The 20,510-nt window shown below is 40.9% G+C and overlaps 1 protein-coding gene across 1 annotated transcript in view; it reads right to left on the bottom strand.

The window, feature by feature from the left end:
• Nucleotides 1–20,510, bottom strand: part of UBE3D (ubiquitin protein ligase E3D) — a 155,989-nt gene that overhangs the window by 119,071 nt on the left and 16,408 nt on the right. Inside the window, exons 4-6 of the mRNA XM_056109878.1 lie at nt 14,710–14,941; nt 9,722–9,791; nt 631–700 (exon numbers count right to left, since the gene is read on the bottom strand). Of these exons, the coding sequence (XP_055965853.1) occupies nt 631–700; nt 9,722–9,791; nt 14,710–14,941 (372 nt within the window). The remainder of the gene's footprint in view (nt 1–630; nt 701–9,721; nt 9,792–14,709; nt 14,942–20,510) is intronic.

Below are 20,510 nucleotides of genomic sequence, written 5' to 3'. Positions count from 1 at the left end.
TCGGGAGGGGCGTTTGCCTTGCACGCGGCTGACCCAGGCTGACCCGGGTTCGATTCCCAGCATCCCATATGGTCCCCCGAGCACTGCCAGGAGTACTTCCTGAGTGCATGAGCCAGGAGTAACTCCTGTGCATCGCCAGGTGTGACCCCAAAAAGCAAAAAAAAAAAAAAAAAAAAACCTAAAACAATGACATATAGTTCTTGTTTACAAAAAAAACACAAAGAAAAGAAATGCTAATTGATTTGATGATTAAGTAACTTTATAAATAAAAGCAGCAGTCATTTGAAAACTGATTCAGCTTTCAAAATTAAAGTATGTCAAATTATCATGAGAAACAGTAATTAAAAATATCTACTAAGCTGTAAGTCCTTGGCCTTCTAAGACAAAAAGAGAAGACAAAAACCTCTCAGAACTAAAAAAATGTCTAAGAGCACTTCTAACTGTAATATCATGGAAGGAAACGATGACTAAGTCTGTAAGTCCTTATCTGTGTGGTTTAAGTCGACGACCTTTCCGAACGTCTTCTTTCGCTTTTCAAATAGAGGTATAAATAAAAATGAATTCCTAAACAATGAATTTTACAGTTCTTTGAAAGAGAAGTTGCAAAGTAGACTTGTTTGCTATTTGTACCTTGGTATGACGGAAAAAGCGCTCTCCGATGGCTGAATAATGATCTCTGTCATATAAAACTTCGCGGTTTCTGGAAACAAAAACGAGAAAATTAAGTAACTCTCCAATACACTATAACATGTCCAATGTGTAACGCTGGTCTCAAATCATGGTATTTCAAACTATCACGGTAAAATTAACATTTAGTAAAAATTCTCTACAAGTGACACTTGAAGACAACAAATCTTAATGCCGTTCAAGGAGACAGTTCTAAAGTTTCAGCTAGCACAGCTGTTTCAGAAGAAGACGAAAGCAAATAGGGAGCTTTTTGGGGACATGTAAGGAAGAATCTTTAAAAAAGAAAAACAGACAAAAATACCTCAGTCATAGAAGGGCCGGGAAGAGAGCTCAATGGGTTGGGCACATACTTGAAATGCAGGAGGTTCCTATTTGATCCCCTGCACCACGTGGTCCTCTGAGCACTCTTACGAGTCAACCCCAAGGCAGAAATGGGAGTAAGCACCTCTGGGTGAACCCCGTCTCACCCAAAATAGGCACATCACAACTACAGCTCACTTGCCTAGAAGCTTTCTCTTTTCTACAGAGCAGCTACAAAACTAGGGGTCACCAAAAAAAAAAAAGACATCCAGGAAGTTGCTCTTCATAACAATAATGGAAAAACTAAAAACAAATGCCTGAAAGTTGAGGACAGTCTGAGTTCTATTAATAATGATATATTTAGGGAACGATTCTATGCATTCATTACAAATGATGTGTTACTCAGCTTATTGTTCTGAGAAGACGGAAGGCCATTTCTAGCAGAATTCTGAACAAGTAATTACTCAATAGAGAAATAAAAAATGAAATCAATAATTCTATTTGGAGCCATTATAAAACTTAATATTTTTTTTTGAAGTTCAGTTTTTCACTAGACCATTTTCAAGTACTGTTATCAATTATTTGGCTGGAGGGTCTGGGAAATGAACCCAGGGTTTAACACATCAAGGAAAGGGCTTTACTGAATAAACATATCACCAGCCCCCCTAAATCTTATGTCATTCGATGCAGAATTCAACCTTTAAACATTATAAAATGATTCCTTTCATACTTGCTGTTAAGTAGTTACACAGTTATTTAACTATAATTTTAACTTCATAAACTGTTGTTTTATAGTCAATATTTATAATTATATACAGACTTATTTTCTTTACCAAACCTACTTAAACTTATTTGAGATCATTTTTTTCTACCTTATCTACAGATCAAGTCTCTTTTAAATAGAAACCAAACTATTTGAGGTGAACTAATTTCAGCTTTTGTCAGAAAACATGCTTAATTTCCTCTCGATTTTTTTCATATCAGTTCATTTTAGCATGCTACAAAATTCTAGTTTAACAGTTATTTCTCTCTGTACTCTGATACTGTTTGACTGCAGATCTTTTTAAGGTTATCTATTTTTTGCTGGTTGAAGATTTTGTTTTTTATTTTTCTGAAGTATCATTTTGATGTGTACTATTAAAGATCTATTTTTGTTTATTTCACTTGGACCTTAATTAGAACTTAAAGCAGCTCTTAAATCTGTAAATTTTAGTTTTTCACCACTTTTGTAAAATCTCAGCCATCATCATTTCAAATATTGCCTATGGTCTATTCTACTTTCCTTTTCCCCCAAGATATCTGATTAGACATGTATCATGTCTCATCACTATGGTGTTCTAATTTGTTTTGCCTTCTTTAAAAACTATGAAGAATCGCAGGATTTTAGTACCAAAATTTTATTTCAATTATAATAAAAATAGTCTAATTTCTATTATAAGTTTTAAAAATTCCTGGATTTTTTGTTTTTGTTTTATGGGTCACATCCGACGATGCACAGGGGCTACTCCTGGCTCTGCTCTCAGGAATTACCCCTAGTGGTGCTCAGGGGACCATATGGGATGCCGGGAATCGAACCGGGCTGGCTGTGTGCAAGGCAAACGCCCTGCCCGCTGTGCGATCATGCCAGCCGCAATAGATATTTTCTAAATATGCTTAGCTTTGGTTTCTCATTCTTTTCAGCTTCTCAGCTGCCTGTCTTTTTGACTGTTGCATTTATAAGCATGTTTGATTTAAAACTTACACCTGATAATTCCAATAAAAAATCCATTATTAGTTATCTTTGTTAGTTATTAACAGAAGTCAAATTCACTTGTGTGGTCATTTCATTTGAGTAAACACTAAATACTCTATTTGGAAAAACTGTCAGAATAAGGTAAGCAATACAATTTTCATAATAAATGAAGCCTATTTTCCTTCATCTGTAATTCGCACTTTTTTTGTCAGGTATTTGGTATTCTACATAACGCAAGTTGTTGACTGGGTTCAAGATTTGAAACTCCCCAAAGTCCAAAAGGGATGGTTCCTGATAGCAATTCCATAGGGCTGTTTTATTTTGGATTCACCTTCTCTGGAAGGAGATGATTTTTCAGGTTTTGTGAAGTCATACATTAGCTTCCTATTCTGCATAATCATTGGCTTCTGTCTTTCTCAAAGCAACCATAACAAAAGTTCCACTTTTAGAGAACTGGAAAATTGTAAGGAATGAGTGGTTTCAATTTTGTGCTAACCTCTTCAGCATTTGTTTCTGAGGCAATTTATCACATAATTTCCACTGACTGTGTTCTTCTTTCTTTCAGTTACCATTTGGTACTTTGCACTTCAGTCTAAAAAAGTTTCTTTAGGGAGCTGGAGGGATAGCAGAGTGGGGAGGGTGCTTGCCCTGCATGCAGGTGACCAGGATTTAATCCCAAGCATCCCGTATCAGTCCAAACACTGCCAGGAGCAAAGCAAGTGCAGAGCCAGAAGTGACCCTTGAGCATTGCAGGGTGTGGTTCATAAACAGGAAAGAAAGAAAGAAAGAAAGAAAGAAAGAAAGAAAGAAAGAAAGAAAGAAAGAAAGAAAGAAAGAAAGAAAGAGAGAAAGAAGAGAGAGAAAGAGAGAGAGAGAGAAAGAAAGAAAGAAAGAAAGAAAGAAAGAAAGAAAGAAGTAGAGAGGGAAGGAAGGAAGGAGGGAGGGAGGGAGGGAGGGAGGGAGGGAAGGAAGGAAGGAAGGAAGGAAGGAAGGAAGGATAAAGAAGGAAGGAAGGAGAAGGAAGGAAGGAAGGAAGGAAGGAGAAGGAAGGAAGGAAGGAAGGAAGGAAGGAAGGAAGGAAGGAGAAGGAAGGAAGGAAGGAAGAAAAGAAGGAAAGAAGGAAAGAAGGAAGGAAGGGAAAAAATTTTGCAAGGATTGAAAATACCATCAGCACTGCATTATTTTCACCTATTTACATAAAAATGTCCTATTTACCTTTATTTTTGGAGGATAGCTTTGCTGGATATAGAACTGTTGACAAGGGCTTGGAGTCACCTGCTCGGGAGTTTGTGTGCCTTACTTTTGTGTCATCATCTATAACTATAAATCTGCCTCAGTCTACCATGAAAATGCTTCTCTGTGATGTTCCGTTTCACTCTTGGGACTTTCAAGATTTTCAGCCTCTGACTTTGTTCAACTGGATAGATTGTGTTAGTTGAAGAGGTCTTTGTCTTTTCCTACTTAAGGTTCATTAAAATTCGCCAACAGTAATATTTTCCACCAATTCAGCCACGATTCCACGTCATTTATTTCCTACAATTTTTCTGGGGGCAGAAATATCTGGCAGTTAGTTGTTAGGGAGCCCTACTGTGCTGGGGTGTTATGAATTAAACTGGGGTCGACTGCATGCAAAGCAAGTACCTTAATCTGTGTATTCTCTGGCCCCATTTTTTTTAACCTTTTCTTTATCTCGTCACCTCCTGAAATTCCATGCACATATCTTACTGAAACACTATACCATTCCACAAGTCTGAGATCTGTTCCTATAGCTTCAGACTTTTTCCTCGGTTATTTGAATCAGCCAATTTCTACTTTTCTGTCTTTAATTTTAATTGTATTTTCTTCCTTGTCATTTCAAACATGTAGTTTCACTCTTCTGATAACTTTTTCTTCTCGGTCCCTACACTTTCAGCGATATAACTGCCAAAACGATCCTTTTCTTTGAAGGTACTAATTAGCTGAAGTTTATTCAAGATGTTTTCAATTCTTTGACATATTCCCAGTGATTCTTCAACACCTTTGTCTGCTAAATCTAATAATTTTTGCTTACCTCACACTGCTTATTGAGGACCGCCTTTTCTTTCCTAAGTAGGAATAAAATCTATCCTGTGCTCTATCTTTTCTTTTTTTTGCTTTTTTGGTCACTCCCAGCAATGCTCAGGGGTTACTCCTCGGTCTGCACTCAGGAATCATTCCTGGCGGTGCTCGGGGGACCATATGGGATGCTGGGAACCGAACCCGGGTCGGCTGCGTGAAAGGCTACCCGCTGTGCTATCGTTCCAGTCCCGCTCTATCTTTTTTGAAGTAATTTCTGGACAGAAAGACTTGGACTGTAACAGATCAACACTGATTTTCACTCTGTTCTTTTAAGAATTATGATCTCCGCCCTTTCCAAGGCCTTCTTGCTTCCAACATCTCTCAGATTTCCACTTTCCCAGTTATCAACCCTAAACCAAACACAGCACCCACAAACAATACAACTGTGGGGTTTCCTGCACAAACAGACGCAGAAAGTGGGGCAGGGAGAAAAAGACAACGTCATATATCAAACAGTCACAAAAATCTCAACTCTAGCCCAATGCAGCAATTCTTCATCATTAACACGGGACGTATTCGATATGCCAAACACAGTAATAGCAAGTCTCAAAATGGAGACGTTACTGGGCCCGCTCGAGCAAATCGATGAACAATGGGAGGACCGTGACCGTGATTAACACTTGGCAAACCATTGTTTCATTTGGTCACTTTCCAATGGCTGCTTTTAGTCATTTCTTTAAATGGTATGTTTTCTACCAAATGGAATTGTTCGTTCTCTTAAAGCCAAAATTCTGCATGGAATTCAACGGGCTTACATTTTAGAGTAGATCACGCATCTCATAGCTCCCTCCATAAGCTCAACCGCACATCCTGATCTCCTAACATAGTTAAGTCATACCCCATCATTTTTGGTTAGTGCAACAGTATTTACATTATTTTGATCATAATAATATCATAAAAAATGTTTTCTTCCTTGTTTGGCTGGTGGTCAGACGGTCTTTCTGCTTGATTTATGGACGATAAGACTATCTACCATTTTGACTGAAAAATCTTTTCTTCCCAAATCATGAAGAGGCCCTTTCCCTACCTTCTAGGTTTCCACACTGGAGTTAAGCTGCTCTAGACCAGGCCGACCTGAGGATGGTTCTGTGGCAGAATAAACTGTTCTGAAAGCGTAAAGAAGTGCATTTGGTCCCGGTGCCACCATCTCTCCAGACTGGGGCTGTTTGGGACCCCTGGTGCTGTAAGTGTGCAAACCCGAGTGCACCACAGCACAACTGGAGAAGTGCTAAAGTGATCCCGAGCATGTGTGGCCACTAAAACTACGCAAACATCACTGCCAGGCCTGTGACTGCTGCCTAGCACAGAACCAAGAAATGCAACACCCAGTTGGTGCACGTGCAAGCAGAACTAAAGGTGCAAGGTCACCTACCCCAGCCCCTCAGCCCACTGTAGCACTGTCCTCCCATTGTTCATCGATCTGTTCGAGCGGGCCCAGTAACGTCTCCATTGTAGACTTTGTTGTTACTGTGTCTGGCATATCAAATATGCCCCGGGGAACTTGCCAGGCTTTGCCGTGCGGGCGAGATACTTTCGGTAGCTTGCCAGGCTCTCCGAGAGGGGGCAGAGGAATCAAACCTGGCTCCACCAGGCCAGCTGGCCACGTGCAAGGCAAACGCCCTACCACTGTGCTATCGCTCCACCCCACACAGTGATAATCACAACCAAGTGTGTGTGTGTGTGTGTGTGTGTGTGTGTGTGTGTCCTGGTTATCACAAGAAACACAATGGGGGACAGGTGGGGGAAGAAAAGAAGCTCAGTACCCTTCTAATTCCCAATATATCATACTAACTGGAAACATCATCCTTGGCATTCAGAAATTACTCCACTACACGGAGGAACCATTCTCTGACATGACCATTGACAGGTTAGGTCCATCATGGGCCCTTTCAGAAAATGGCCTTGCAGTACGCTTTTGCGAATTTTTCTTCAATCTCCTACATCCTGTTGTCTTTATTCTCTTTGTAGAATTTCTAGTTGCTAGATGTTGCATTGTCCTAAAGGACTCGATTCATATTCACTGGGCACCCGCTGCAGTCCAGGTATTATTCCGATGCCAAGACTACAACAGTAAATGTGATCAACACTAGACCGAATCTTCAGGGAATTTACATGATGATTTTTTAAAAAGTACATTGCCTTTCCAATTTTCAGGCTGGTTTTCTGAAATAGTTCATTATTTTTATTGTCTGGGCCTTTGATTAGTTTTTTTTTTCAAGTGTTACATTTTTAATTCTACATTCTCTGAATTATAGAGGTAATATAGAGGCAAAATGTCTCCAAGGACATTTTTTAAAAAAGATTTTCCTCTCTTCTATACGAAAGAACAGCTTCTTCTCTGCGCCTTGACTGAGTATTGGGTTGATTATTTGTTTTGATTTCTCAAATATTTGGTGAGGCTTTGAAACCCAATCAAATGTAATAAAAGTAGTAAAATGACGAGAGGAAGCTCTTGGGAGCAAGGACAAGGCTTGCTGAGTGTAACAGGGCTGAATATAAGCTCATTTACCACCGAGGGATCGCCAAGAATCAGTTTGCGAGTCTTTTCTCCAGTATTCCTCCCACTCTTGCATCATTAGAAGTGTGAAGAGGCGACATGGGGGACTCAGGTCCGTATTTAAACAACGAAAGAACCACCCTATCTTGTCTCACGCCGTCTTCCCTGCTACCTGCTGCCTCCAAAGTCAGACCAGTCCTGGAGTTGGAGAGTGATTGCCGCTCCCTGCTAAGCCTCGGATCTTCTGCAGACACGAGGCTGTAGCTTCCTCCAGGCTGCCAAGTGCATCCCTCGCCCGGCGCAGCTTCACAGCTGCAAACTAGCTCTGTTGAGGATCTCTTGTTTACATCGCCACTGCCTCTGGTCCTGGCTCAGGGACTGTGTCTCTGTTTTATTCCTTAACTGAAGCAACTTTCCAAAACTTCAGACAACTTTTAAATAAAAAGAGGAACTTTAATTTTAACTGAGCTTCAGGGAGGAAAGAAAAAGTTTTTAAATCATTTTCCTTTATTTAACCAATGTTTCATGTTTTCTGTGTGGTGCTGGAGAACGTTTTGCTTTGACTCAGGGTTTCCTTCATTTTTATCCCTGTTATCTCTGATCAACCAACAGTTTATAAGATTCTGATGATTTGAAACAAACGAACAAACAAAAATAGCACCCTCTGCCTAGCCTCACATATAATAGCTTCAATTAAGGCCTAGCTTCCAATTCTACTAAAAACAATTATTCGTGACCCACAAAACTAACACATCACCTGTACTCTTTTTTGACACATGGCTCAAAATACCTACAAATAATGAGGCATCAGGATTTTCATTAATATAAAGTAATCTAACATATTATCTACGCTAAAAAAAAAAACCCACAGAACTAATGGCAAAAGACCAAGGATAGAGCGTAAAATTCTGAATGTCCTTTTTCATACTTCAACAGGTTCTCTCTGACCCTAATCTCAAAATACAGCCCTGAGGCAGGTAACAGCCAAGAAAATCAAATATACTGGTCACCTCTGGCAAACAATTCTTTAAACATGTTGCATTTTAGAAAAAGGCCTCGATGACAATGAGATACCATCTCACACTGATGAGTCTGGCACCTATCAAAAATAACAGAAACAGTCTGTGTCTGCGAAAGTCTGGTGAAAAAGGAACTCTCATCCATTTGCTGGTGGGGATGCTGTTGGGTTCAACCCCTTTGGTAAACCGTATGGAGAGTTCTTTTAAAATGGAGCTACCCTAAGACCCAGCAATTCTCTTCTGGGTATCTACCCCCAGGACCAAAAAGCATTTGTTCCAAGGGATATAAGCTCAACACTAGTCACTGCAACACTCACTGTGATAGCTAAGATCTGGAATCAACCTAGACGTTGATTCAACAGATCAGTGGATCATAAAGATATATATGTATATAAATATACTTTCCATTGTATCTATACAATGGAATGTGTGTATGTATACATAATGGAATACTACACAACTGTAAGGAATGATGAAATCAAGCAATCTGCTTTGGAACTGGAAGATAACGTGTTAAAAGAAGCCAGAAGAAGGACAAACACCAAATGGCATCACTTATATGTGGCATTTTGAGTAACTGGCTAAGGAAACATAAAGATTTATGGCAGGATGCGAAGATCACCCTTGGCCCCAGCATGTAGGGAGGAGAAAGAAAGAGAGTGACAGAAAAAGGGAGAGGAGATAGATGAGAATCAATGGGGGCAGGGATCCGGAGTACATAGGTGGTGTTAAGGAGTGACAGCAGTAAATACCCAAACAGAGTCAACAAACACTGAAATCATGAGACCCAAACTTTAATAACCAAATTTCAAACATAGCACAGTGGGTCGGGTGTTTGCCTTGCATGCGGCCGATCTGGCCGACCCTAGTTTCATTCCTCCGCCCCTCTCGGAGAGCCCGGCAAGCTACCGAGAGTATCTCGCCCGCACGGCAGAGCCTGGCAAGCTCCCCGTGACATACTCGATATGCCAAACACAGTAACAACAAGTCTCACGAAGGAGATGTTACTGGGCCCGCTCGAGCAAATCGATGAACAATGGGAGGACCATGACTGTGACCGTGTCAAAAAAAAAAAAGAAAGAAAGAAGTCTCAATTCTCTTTAAAGACAGACCCAAGTACAAATGTTTCACTATTGCTTTACAGCCACAAAGAAGAAATAAAATATTTAAAATGAGACAACTATCTGATGCTTAAAACTTAATACTCCAACGGCCAAAGCATACAAACTTCTTAACGCATTAAATGCCATGTTATATGGTTTCTCTTTCTAAAGGGATCAATTTGCAACACATTTCAATAATCTATCCTTCATACAAATTTCCTATAAAAGTTGCTGCTACTGGTTTTTAACAAGAATCTATTTGACTTTTCTATTGTGAAATTCTTACCTGATGACACCATCTCTCCCAGCATTACCTTGCAGCGCTTACAAATTACTTTGGTATTTGCCTTCGGGTTCTGTAGAACAGAAAAATGTCATTTAAATGTCATCCAGTTTTTCTTAAAAGGAATATATAATTTTAACATAGTCTCTAGGGTATACATTGAACTTTACATCTTATTTTGCCCTCTGCTAAATACTGGGAATACATTTAGCACATGCACAAAGTCTTTTAAAGAACTTTTTTTAAAAAGCTGCAGACAGAACACACAGGGGCTCAATCTTTTCCCAAACCTACTCAGTTTTTGATAATCGAAATGTGGACAAACAATTTCTAGAAACTATTTCAAGATATCCATATCATTTAGAATTGGCACGTGCTGGACACAAAAAAAAGCAGAGAGAGAGAGAGAGAGAGACAGAGAGAGAGAGAGAACATGACTTGCTCCAATAAAGGAGTCTGAAAAAAGGAAGAATCAGAAATGAACTCATGTTAGTTAAGTAACAGTAACCCATAATGTATAATCGCTCATCAGAACCAAAAATGATCTAACTCATTCATAAGTCTATGTTTCCACTTTAGAATATGTACCGTAATTGGAAAGTTAGGGAGTCTTCTGGGACAAAATCTGAAAGATTCACTTTAGAGATCAAGAAAAGTCAAAAGTCAGAGATGTTGACAGCGAGGCAAGTGCCAATTTGTTCAGGTTCAGGCAGGGTCGCAGGAAAATGGGAGTTTCCTAGTCAGGTATGGTCACTTACAGTCTTATATTTTGGCGGTGCTTTCCTATACACTTCAAAAATCCAAATTTACCGTTAGGGAAAGAAACTGAAATAGCTAGCATGCTTCTCAGCATTAAGCAAATAAAAGAACACTCTTCATAACCAAAGAAATGACTATGCTAAGGTTTTACATTACTTGCACCCGAGCACTATCCTACCGCAAGGCAGAAACCACTTAACAGCGGGCAGGGAGAAGGAAGTTCTTCAATTGGAAGTCACTTCTTTTGAGAAACCATAGAACAGAGGGCATGTCTAAGTGAGAAAAGAAGAGTTTTTTCCGATGTGGGATAGTGTCTGAGTTAAACGAAGGCTAAGTCTTATCTGATCAGTATAAACCACATGTTCTCCCTGCAGAAATATTTTCCGAAAGGATGCGTTAAAATCATTCTCAAACGTAAATGCATATTCAATGAATTTAATGCCTTCTCAAATTTAAACTGAGTTCCGTGGATCTGCTGCTAATATCTGATAAGAGCTCACTGCTGAATCCAGGTTCTTTCTAAATTACAGCCTGTGCTCCTAAGCAGTAGGCCAAGTATGTTCCGAAGCAGTCCATGGATTAATCAAATGGGTTACAGGACCTCCATTTAAATATACCTACATGGACAAGAAAGTGCTTCTTTACGAAACTTATTTGAAATCGGTGTGTCTGCACTTAGGTTTTCACTAAAAAGATATATTCTTACTTTAGAGATCAAGAAAAGTCAAAAGTCACGGACGTCGGCAGCAAGACAAGTGCCAATTTGTTCAGGTTCAGGCAGGGTTGCAGGAAAATGGGAGTTTCCTAGTCAGGTATACTCAATTCTAGCCTTAGATTTTGGCAGTGCTTTCCTATAGAAAAATTTATCCATTGGCTTCCAAATTAGGTTATTTCAGATAATATCTTAAAGGATCCCATTTTGAAGAAATGAAACGAAACATTCTTATTAACTCTGAAATGTTTTCAAGACATTGATTTAAAACCAAGTAAGTAAAAGATACATTTAAAAGAAGCTAGTAAAAATTCTGTGGGCTGGAGCGAAAACAGAGTGTGTTTGCCTTGCACACAGCCGACCCAGGTTCCTCTGCTCCTCTCAGGAGCCTGGCAAGCTACAGAGAGTATCCCACCTGCACGGCAGAGCCTGGCAAGCTCCCCGTGGCATATTCGGTATGCCAAAAACAGTAAAAACAAGTCTCACAATGGAGACGTTACCGGTGCCCGCCTGAGCAAACCAATGAACAAGGAGAGGACAGTGCTACTGTGCTACAGTAAAAATTCTGTGGCCTGATAATATCAAAATAACAGTTGTCAACTTTTCGGTTGTGGCAGTAACACCGATTATGTACAAAAACAAAACAAAAGACCTATTTTTGGATGTACATGCTGTAATGCATAAGGATAAAGTGACATAATATGTGGGATTTAAAAACACCTGAGCAGAATATTAAAATAGCGACAGACAAAGCTTATTTCACCAATCAGATGACTGGTATATTGATGATCATATTTCTGATATTTGTGCATATTTACAAACGTCAACATCTTTCTGAGAAAATTTTAAAAGGACCCTCATGGATTTGGCAAAACAAACAAGTACTTGTTACCAAATCAATAAATACTGCTAAATGCCCAAGGAAAGAAAAAAAAAAAAAGAGATAAAGCTACTAGTCATATGCTGTAAACACTATAATCTATTGATGATACAACTGCAATATAATCAAAATTCAATTTCATTTGCTCCACAAAAATAGGAGACTCTGTGAACTTATACTCTTAAATATAGATTACAAATTTTATAAAAGACTAAGATGCCATATTTATCATTCTATTGTTACAAGGTATGGATTTTTCATTTTGGAGGCACATCACATAAAAAAAATTTAAAGTTGTGCCGTGAAGTTGAGCCTAATAGTGCGAGAACTCTACAGAACAATCATCAAAGAAACGCTGCTGTATACTGATTAGATCAATACACCTGAAAGGTGGCCCTGCTGCTTGGAAAAGTGGATTAGCCCTCTGTCCTTATTTTTATCTTTTGTGCTGCTCTGTTTCTAAGGACCACTGGTAAAGTCCTACCCGCCCCCCCAAAAGGAATTTTTTTTTTAAGTGTCCCAAGAGATACTATTAGGATACTGTGTCACCATATGACATTTCAAAACCCTGCTCCATGGCTAGCCTGGTGTTATGAAAAATAGGTTTTCAATAGCATAGGGCAGACTGGTTCCCACAGGAACCTCCAGAGCACTGTTTAAGCAGTCTCTCCAAATTTAGGTTACTATTTTTGGTCATAGGCATACTCTCTGAACAGCTGCAAAATGCAATTAAAGTGAAACTTCCATCCAGGCTAACTTGGAAACAATCTTATAAACAACAGCTTATCAGGACAATATTTTTCCATAGTCTCCTTGATACCCCAAACTAAAACGTCTAAATAGAAAGTCTAAATATGAAGGTTTCTCCTTTAAATCATGGGATGGTTGCTTACAATTAAGAGAAACTCTGGAAAATGGCATCGTATAGGCACAGTTTATAGACAATTCAGAAGGAAAATCATGGTGACTCTCATGTAATTTCTTCCACTCTCACTTTCCAAACATTAAAAAAATGAACAGCATAATTATAAAAATGCAAGTTAAAACACATATAAGACAGTAATGGGTTGGTATGTACACTTAGGTTACAGTAATTTTAATTTGACCACTTTAAATATAATTATAAATTTTTTATATTAACTTTTTAGCATTTGTCTTTTTAAAAATAATGCAGAAAATTACAAATAGTAGAGTGGGGCGCTTGTCTTGTATATGGCCAACCTGGGTTAATACCATATGGTCGCCCGAGTACCACCAGGGCTGATTTCGGAGTGCAGATCTGGAGTAATCCCTGAGCAGTGCCAGATGTGGACACTCCAAACAAACAAACAAACAAAAACAAATAAAAACTGAGCAGAAATAAAGTGCTTGGTCACAGTCACGGTCCTCCTGTTGTTCATCGATTTGCTCGAGCGGGCCCAGTAACATCTCCACCGTGAGACTTGTTGTTACTGTGTTTGGCATATCAAGTACGTCACAGGTAGCTTGCCAGGCTCTGCCGTGCGGGCGAGATACTCTCGGTAGCTTGCCGGGCTCTCCGAGAGGGGTGGAGGAATCGAACCCAGCTCGGCCGGGCTGGCTGCACACAAGGCAAACGCCCTACCGCTGTGCTATCGCTCCAGCCCAAATAAAGTGCTATAATTCAAAACTGATCCATATTTAGAAAGAGATTTTATGGTCAAAGACAGACAAGACTTCAATAATTTCAAATTGTAAGTGATATTTGACAAACTTTAATCTTTTATTTAAGACAGAAAATTGTTCTATAAATACCTCACAACCTCAAGAGCTGCCCAACTGCTGTGAATATCCTGAAGTGGTTCAGTTCTCATTACAAAAAATTAAATGAATTCTAAGTGTAATTTAACATGCAACGCTTTTGTTCCTACCAATAATCAGATGTTAATATGATTCTCTGGTAATGATTTACTTTACTTTTAAATCACATCTGTATTGAGTTGCCATCAGGGTAATGATTTCTCACAAGAACCAAGTCAATGTCATTGATTTTCTTTTTTTTTAAAAAAAGGTAGACCGCTTGTTCCCTGCTCAGAGAGGAAATTGGCTTCTCCCTAAAGCAATTTTTATAGCAAGAGGCGCCTGACCTCACATTGTCAAGCATCAACTGAGAGCCTACAGCACAAGCTTTATTTCTATGCTTGGACTCCTTCATTTCCTCTTTTTCCTTGATGGCATCTGCTTTTATAACGTCAGCACAAGTCTAGTCCATGGGCAGACACAGTAAAATACCTAGGTCTAATGACTAGTAGATACCCTGGAGCAAGAGAACAGTTTGAATTTAAATCAGACTTGAAGAATAAATGTACACAGATTATAGGGTACTGTCCGAAAACCAAGAAAATGGGGCATTCAGGTTTGTAAAATAATGACGCCCGACTGCATGCATGAAGTCCTCTTGCCTTTCTTCCTCCAGCCCTGGGAACTGTTTGGTTTGACCCTATATTTTTCCAGCATCAAAAGAGCTGAACGGGAGAATAGGAGCAATTAAAAATCATGGACCTGGGCCTTTAGATCTGCATACCTGGCGCTGGAAAAAAAAAATACTAGAGAAACCAGTTCCTCCCATCTCTAAATTAGAATTTATCTTGGAAAAAAATGTTGTTTGTTTTTTTTTTTTACCAACTTAAAATGATCCTCAGCATCAAGAGAGTGTGTCTCTGCTGGGCCTAATTCAGGCCTTGGCTGCCACGAATCACTTTTCAAGTTCACCAAGAAGAAGGAGTCCCCAGTGAAACAGTCGTTGGCTTGTGGAAGCAGTGGCTTATTGGCAAAGGGGTCAGGATGACAACACCATTCTCCAACCAGAGCTCCCCAGTCCTCACTAGGAAGCGGGAGCACCCTGAGGAGCTTCCTAGGAGAAAGGGAAAAAAAAGTGATTTCTGACAAAGCACAAAGGAATGGTAACATCTTTTTAATTAAATAAGCGTGTAAGATAGAGGAAACTCATAAATGACCTAACCTGCAGTGTTAATTTTCTCCCCATTATGAAAGTAATATCATATACTCACTGCCGTTTTGAAAGTGCAGAGAGGTATCAAGAAAGCAAAAGTTACCCATTTTTCATTAGCCAAGGACAGGAAGGAATTATATATACTCTTCACATGGTTTATTCCTTGCCATCTTCCTTCTGGACAAACTGGCAGGCTACCGAATGTAACCTGCCCACACAGCAGAGTCTGGCAAACTCCACGCGGCGTACCCAATATGCCAAGTACCAGTAACAATGACGGGTCTCATTCTCCTAACTCTGAAAGAGCCTTGAATATGGCACTTTTTAAAAAAATCTCAGGGCTAGGACGAAGGAGACGTTACTGGGGCCTGCTCGAGGCAATCAACGAACAACAGGATGGTCGTGATCGTCGTGATGTTCCCAAGAGACACAGCTGTACACACACCCAAATAAAGTATGGGAAGAGAAAATATGCACGCACAACTATTCCCAATTGTTTTATTTAGCTGCATCCTGATTTTTGCTTGTTTGTTTTGGAGGCATACCCAACAGTGCCCAGGCTTTACTCCTGGCTTTGCACTCAGGGATCACTCCTGGCTGGGCTCCAGGGACCAGCTGTGGTATTGGAGACCAAACCAAGGTCCCAGCTGCATGCCAAGCAAATGCTATACTACTGCTCCAGCCTAGGCAATGCAGTTACTGAAAAGGTTATCATCCGTGTCACTTTACCTTCTTTCAGAACCCAGTCCTGATTCCGAATGACTCTATTCAATGCTAAGTCATGAAAAACATTTTAGGTCATTCTTCCACGTGACCATATTAATGCTTCAAGTATTTAGTTTTCAACAACCTTGTGATAAACATCCCTTTTAGAAACTCTGGACACAGAAAGGATTCCGTGGAGGAAAATTTATAAACATACACTCATTAGCACAAATGGTATGCATTTAAAGAGATCTGAAAGTACTCAGTGGTGCCCACTGGCCCACAGGCTGCAGGGGCTCTAATCCAGGGCTCCTGCAAGCAAAGTGTGAGCCCAGTCCTGTGAGTCATCTGCTGGGACACAGGCACACTTTTTTAAAGATCAACAGATGCTTTTCGGAAAAACTGCTTTCCATAAAGACTGTACCCATCTATCATCTTTCAACGTCCCTTCCTCAAAGAGAAACACTTTACCCGTGTAATGGCTGAAAAATGTTTGCAATACTGCTTTGCTCTGAAATTCTTTAATAATTACTAGTGAGATTGAACTTAACCTCCTTTTTTGCTGATAGTTGTGCTTCCTCTGTGATGATGAACAATTACTATTTTCCTGTTGTGACAGTACGTTCATTTAACTTTGTGGAAGTACGCTTCTAAATTTAAAATCTTAGCCCTGTCTATTATTCATGATCAGCGGGGTTATTTTTTTTTCAGTCACTGACTTTTAATTTGGTTGATATAACTTCACTTTTAAACCAACTAAGCGTTTCTTTTGTAATTTCTTCCATGACCTTAATAGACAATTCTGAATAACTATAGATTTACAGAAGTTATACACGTGGTTCTTGTTTAGTTCACTGTGTTTTCAACTGTGTGTAGGAACTTGATAAGACCACGGAGTAAGGTGCTAGCCTTGTCCACGGTCAACCCAAGTTCAATCCCCAAAACCTCAGGCGGCCCCCGGAGCCCTGTCAGGAGTGATTCCTAAGCTCAGCATCTACAGTAGCTCAGAGCACCACTGGTATAGGCCCCAAACTAAAAACAAACAAACAATTACATATATTGCCTATGTAAACCAAGGCAATCTCAGTTGCCATTCTTCCAAAGATGAAGAACTTTAAATCTGGTAAAAGCTAGTAGTTTGAGAAAAACCACAATCTCCTAGCAATTTTGGTGTGGTATACATAATTAACTGTACCCTACTAGAAAGGAGGAAAAATAAAAATCTAGAAGAACTTTCAATCCTATTTCTCCAAAAGTGTCTAACTTCTGGGGCTGGAGAGATAGCACAGCGGGTAGGGTGTTTGCCTTGCACGCGGCCGACCTGGGTTCGATTCCCAGCATCCCATATGGTCCCCTGAGCACTGCCAGGAGTGACTCCTGAGTGCAGAGCCAGGAGTGACTCAAAAAGAAAAAAAAAAGTGTCTAACTTCTCATTACATTTACAAGAAACTGAAACTATAGAAACAGTAGCAGGTGGTTTAAAATGGTTTGAGTGAAAAAAACTACACAGCCGTGGTCTTATTCTCAATAAAAGTATACTGTCTCCATAATAAAGCACTAGTAATTTTGTCTATGTTTTAAATTGCTCGAGCGGGCCCAGTAACGTCTCCATTGGAGACTTTGTTGTTACTGTGTCTGGCATATCGAATACTCTCGGTAGCTTGCCGGGCTCTCCGAGAGGGGCGGAGGAATCGAACTCGGGTCAGCCCTGTTGGCCGCGTGTAAGGCGAACGCCCTACCTCTGTGCTATATGTGAATGCATCATTTTTTTCTTTTTGTTTTTGTTTTTTAGGTCATACTTGACTGGGCTCCTGGGTGAGTCCAGGCTCAGTGCTCAGGAGTCATTTCTGTTAGCTCCATCTAGCGTTCACTGACAGAATGAATAAACTGTAAATTTTGAACCACGTGAGGTCCCGAGTGAGCCTGTCACATACTGGAATGAAAGCGTTAACAAACATTTTTCCATATTGCTTGATAATCTGACCTTTGCTTTAACCACCTAGCTCTGTTGCCCTGGAAACTAGGTAGATAGTAGCATTAATTATATTGCTAGGCAACACTGCTCCTGGTAAAGGTGATCCTGATTGGTAAATCGTCTCTAGACGAGAAAGTATAAACGGACTGTAAATACCTGATGAGGATGCTCTCTGCTAAGGACTTTCTGAAACAGTCCCTTGCGAGACACTCTTGCAAAACACCAAAGAACTGTCACAGAACTACGGAACAGAGGATGTCCAGCTCCTCAGGGTTGTGCTCTTCTCAGAGTCGGCATGTCCAGTTAAACTTAGCAAGTACTTTAGAGGGCATGACGTGGACCGTATATATTTTACACTCCTTGAAATAATATTCACTGTTCCCCTATCAGAGTCGAGAAAAGGAAGGTCAGGAGGCCGAGGTGCAGCTCAGTTACAGGGGATGCGCTTTGCAAACATGAGGCCCTGGGTTCCATCCCTGGCACCAAAGAAACAAAAAATAAACAAAAATTAGGGACTGAGGGGATGGCTCAAAGGAAAGCAGTTAGGTATACTCTGCATGCAGAAAGCCCAAGGAACTACCTCCAGCAGCTCTGGGGGAAGGCCATCCCCTTCCCTGCAAAACAACAAAACGTCGAAAACTACCTGACTTCACTAGTTGTGTCTTTTCCCAAATCTCTTTTCTGACAAAAAGAGGAAAGAGGAAAGAGGAGGAGGGAGAGGAAAGGGGGGGGGGAGGAGGAGGAGGAGGAGGAGGAGGAAGAGGAGGAGGAGGAGGAGGAGATGTTCATTTGTATAAGGGAGGAGGAGGAGGAGGAGGAGGAGGAGGAGGAGGAGGAGGAGGAGGAGATGTTCATTTGTATAAGTTCACAGAGCCAGAGTTGACAGATGAAGCTAGAATCTTCTTGACTTCAAAGCAACCCTTTCCCTGGGACAGTGCCTAACACGAGAAAAAGAAGACCAAGAAAGCAGGACAGTGAGTGGGACACTCTGGAGTGCCAACTACCAAGCAAAGGGACTAGGATGAGACGGAAGCATTCTAGAACATTTACGCGGAGAAATGATGGGTCCGATTTAATATCTTACTAAGAAGGGGAAGAAGGCAAATAAGAAGACCGCGTGTTTGGAGCGCGAGTCAGCCGGTCACAGGCTCCTAGATCTGCGTTTTGGGGGTACGGCCACATTCGGCTGTGCTGGGGAGACAGACTATGCGGTGCCCGGACTCAAACCTGGGTCTCCTACGTGTGAAGCATACTCCCTGAGCGCTCTCCAGGCCCCAGATTGTATTTTTTGACTGTGTTATTAATTTTTTTATACCTGAGATACGGTCACAAAGTGTTCGTGATTGAGTTTTAGTCCTATGATGCCCAACATCCATTCACCGGTGCACACGTCCTGCAACCAACAACCCCAGTTTCCACCCCTGCCCTGCCCTGCCCCTCCGGTCTTCTCTCTCTTTTCTTCTCTCTCTCCCTCCCTTTCCCTTCCCCTCCCCCCACCATTTTCCTTTCAGGCACTGTGGTTTGCAAGACTGAACGTGTTCTGTGGAGATCCCTTTGCCTGCTTTCAGCACTCAGGTTGTGTCCAGAGTCATCATTTCCAACCATCATGGTCACAGCGTCCCTTTTCTGTCCTAACTGCCATCTCTCTCTCCCGTGGTGGCAGGCTTCTTACCAGAGACCAGGTCTCCTGGCCTTTGTTTCTACTGTCTTCAGGTATTATTCACATACTACATTTTTGTCTTTGCTTTTAATATCCCGCAAATGGATGCCATCATTCTACGTATGTCCCTAATCCCCTGAGTTTATCTTTAATATTTCCTTTGTGTTTTACCCCTCATTATGACAATTCCCCGAGTCAGTCTTGGTTACTTATAAGCCAAATCTTTCTGGTAAGTCTGGGTTTTGTATTTGTAGTGGATTACTTGCTTTTTCAATTTCCCTGATAGCCTTTCCATATACTATAGAGCAATGCTCCTCGCTGAAACACAGAGAGACCATTAAGGCTGAGCTCCTAGTATTTGGGAGTGACTGACTCTGAAATATAACTACTCCTGGGCATCGGTCATAATGACTTGACTCAGGCTTTGGCTTCCATAGTTCCCAATACCCCACAAAGGGAGGTCCCATCATGGGACTGGAATAGACCCACAGCAGAACTACCCCGGCACTGAAATGGGACAGTCTAGAGAGCATAAAAGCCTGGTCTTGGTGCAAGCGGGTGATGACTTAAAAGATCGAACCTCCAAGGGGGAAGGACAAGTTGAACCGGCCCGAGGACCTAGTCTGAGATTTACAGTAGAAGACCAGCTGCCTTCACCCTCCGAGCCCAGAGAACCAAGTTTCGGAATCTGTATCTCTTACTGTGTTTATCCAAATAACTACAAGTGTTAATAAGAAGTAAACTTAATTGCTTAATATGTACAACTAAAGGGAAAGTGAAAAGCAACATAGGTGTTTCCAGGAGACTGAGTGTCTCATTGACTTAATCTCCACAAGAGAACTGCCTCCACCGAGATGCTCTACCTCTGTAAATGATCAATCACATCTACGTGCAGTCCTATGCCTCAAACCCCTTCAGATGTTCTAGAAGTATACTAGCAGCTCTGCATTAAACGGGCCATTTTTACCATCTACCCATGGTCACCTGTCTGTCTCTGCTCGAGAAGCCTGGGGAGGCGGCTCTCGGACACTGAACGCATGCATTGTACACCCCACACTTTGTGAACTCACAGTGAGCAAGTTCCACATAGGTGCAGGTACGACAGGAAGCCTGACCAGGAGATGACACAC

This window comes from Sorex fumeus, unplaced genomic scaffold (assembly GCF_029834395.1).
Source record: "Sorex fumeus unplaced genomic scaffold, SorFum_2.1 ptg000008l, whole genome shotgun sequence".
Classification (NCBI taxonomy): Eukaryota; Metazoa; Chordata; class Mammalia; order Eulipotyphla; family Soricidae; genus Sorex; species Sorex fumeus.
Note: the sequence above shows the minus strand (reverse complement) of the source record. Positions and strands in the feature narration are given on the sequence as shown.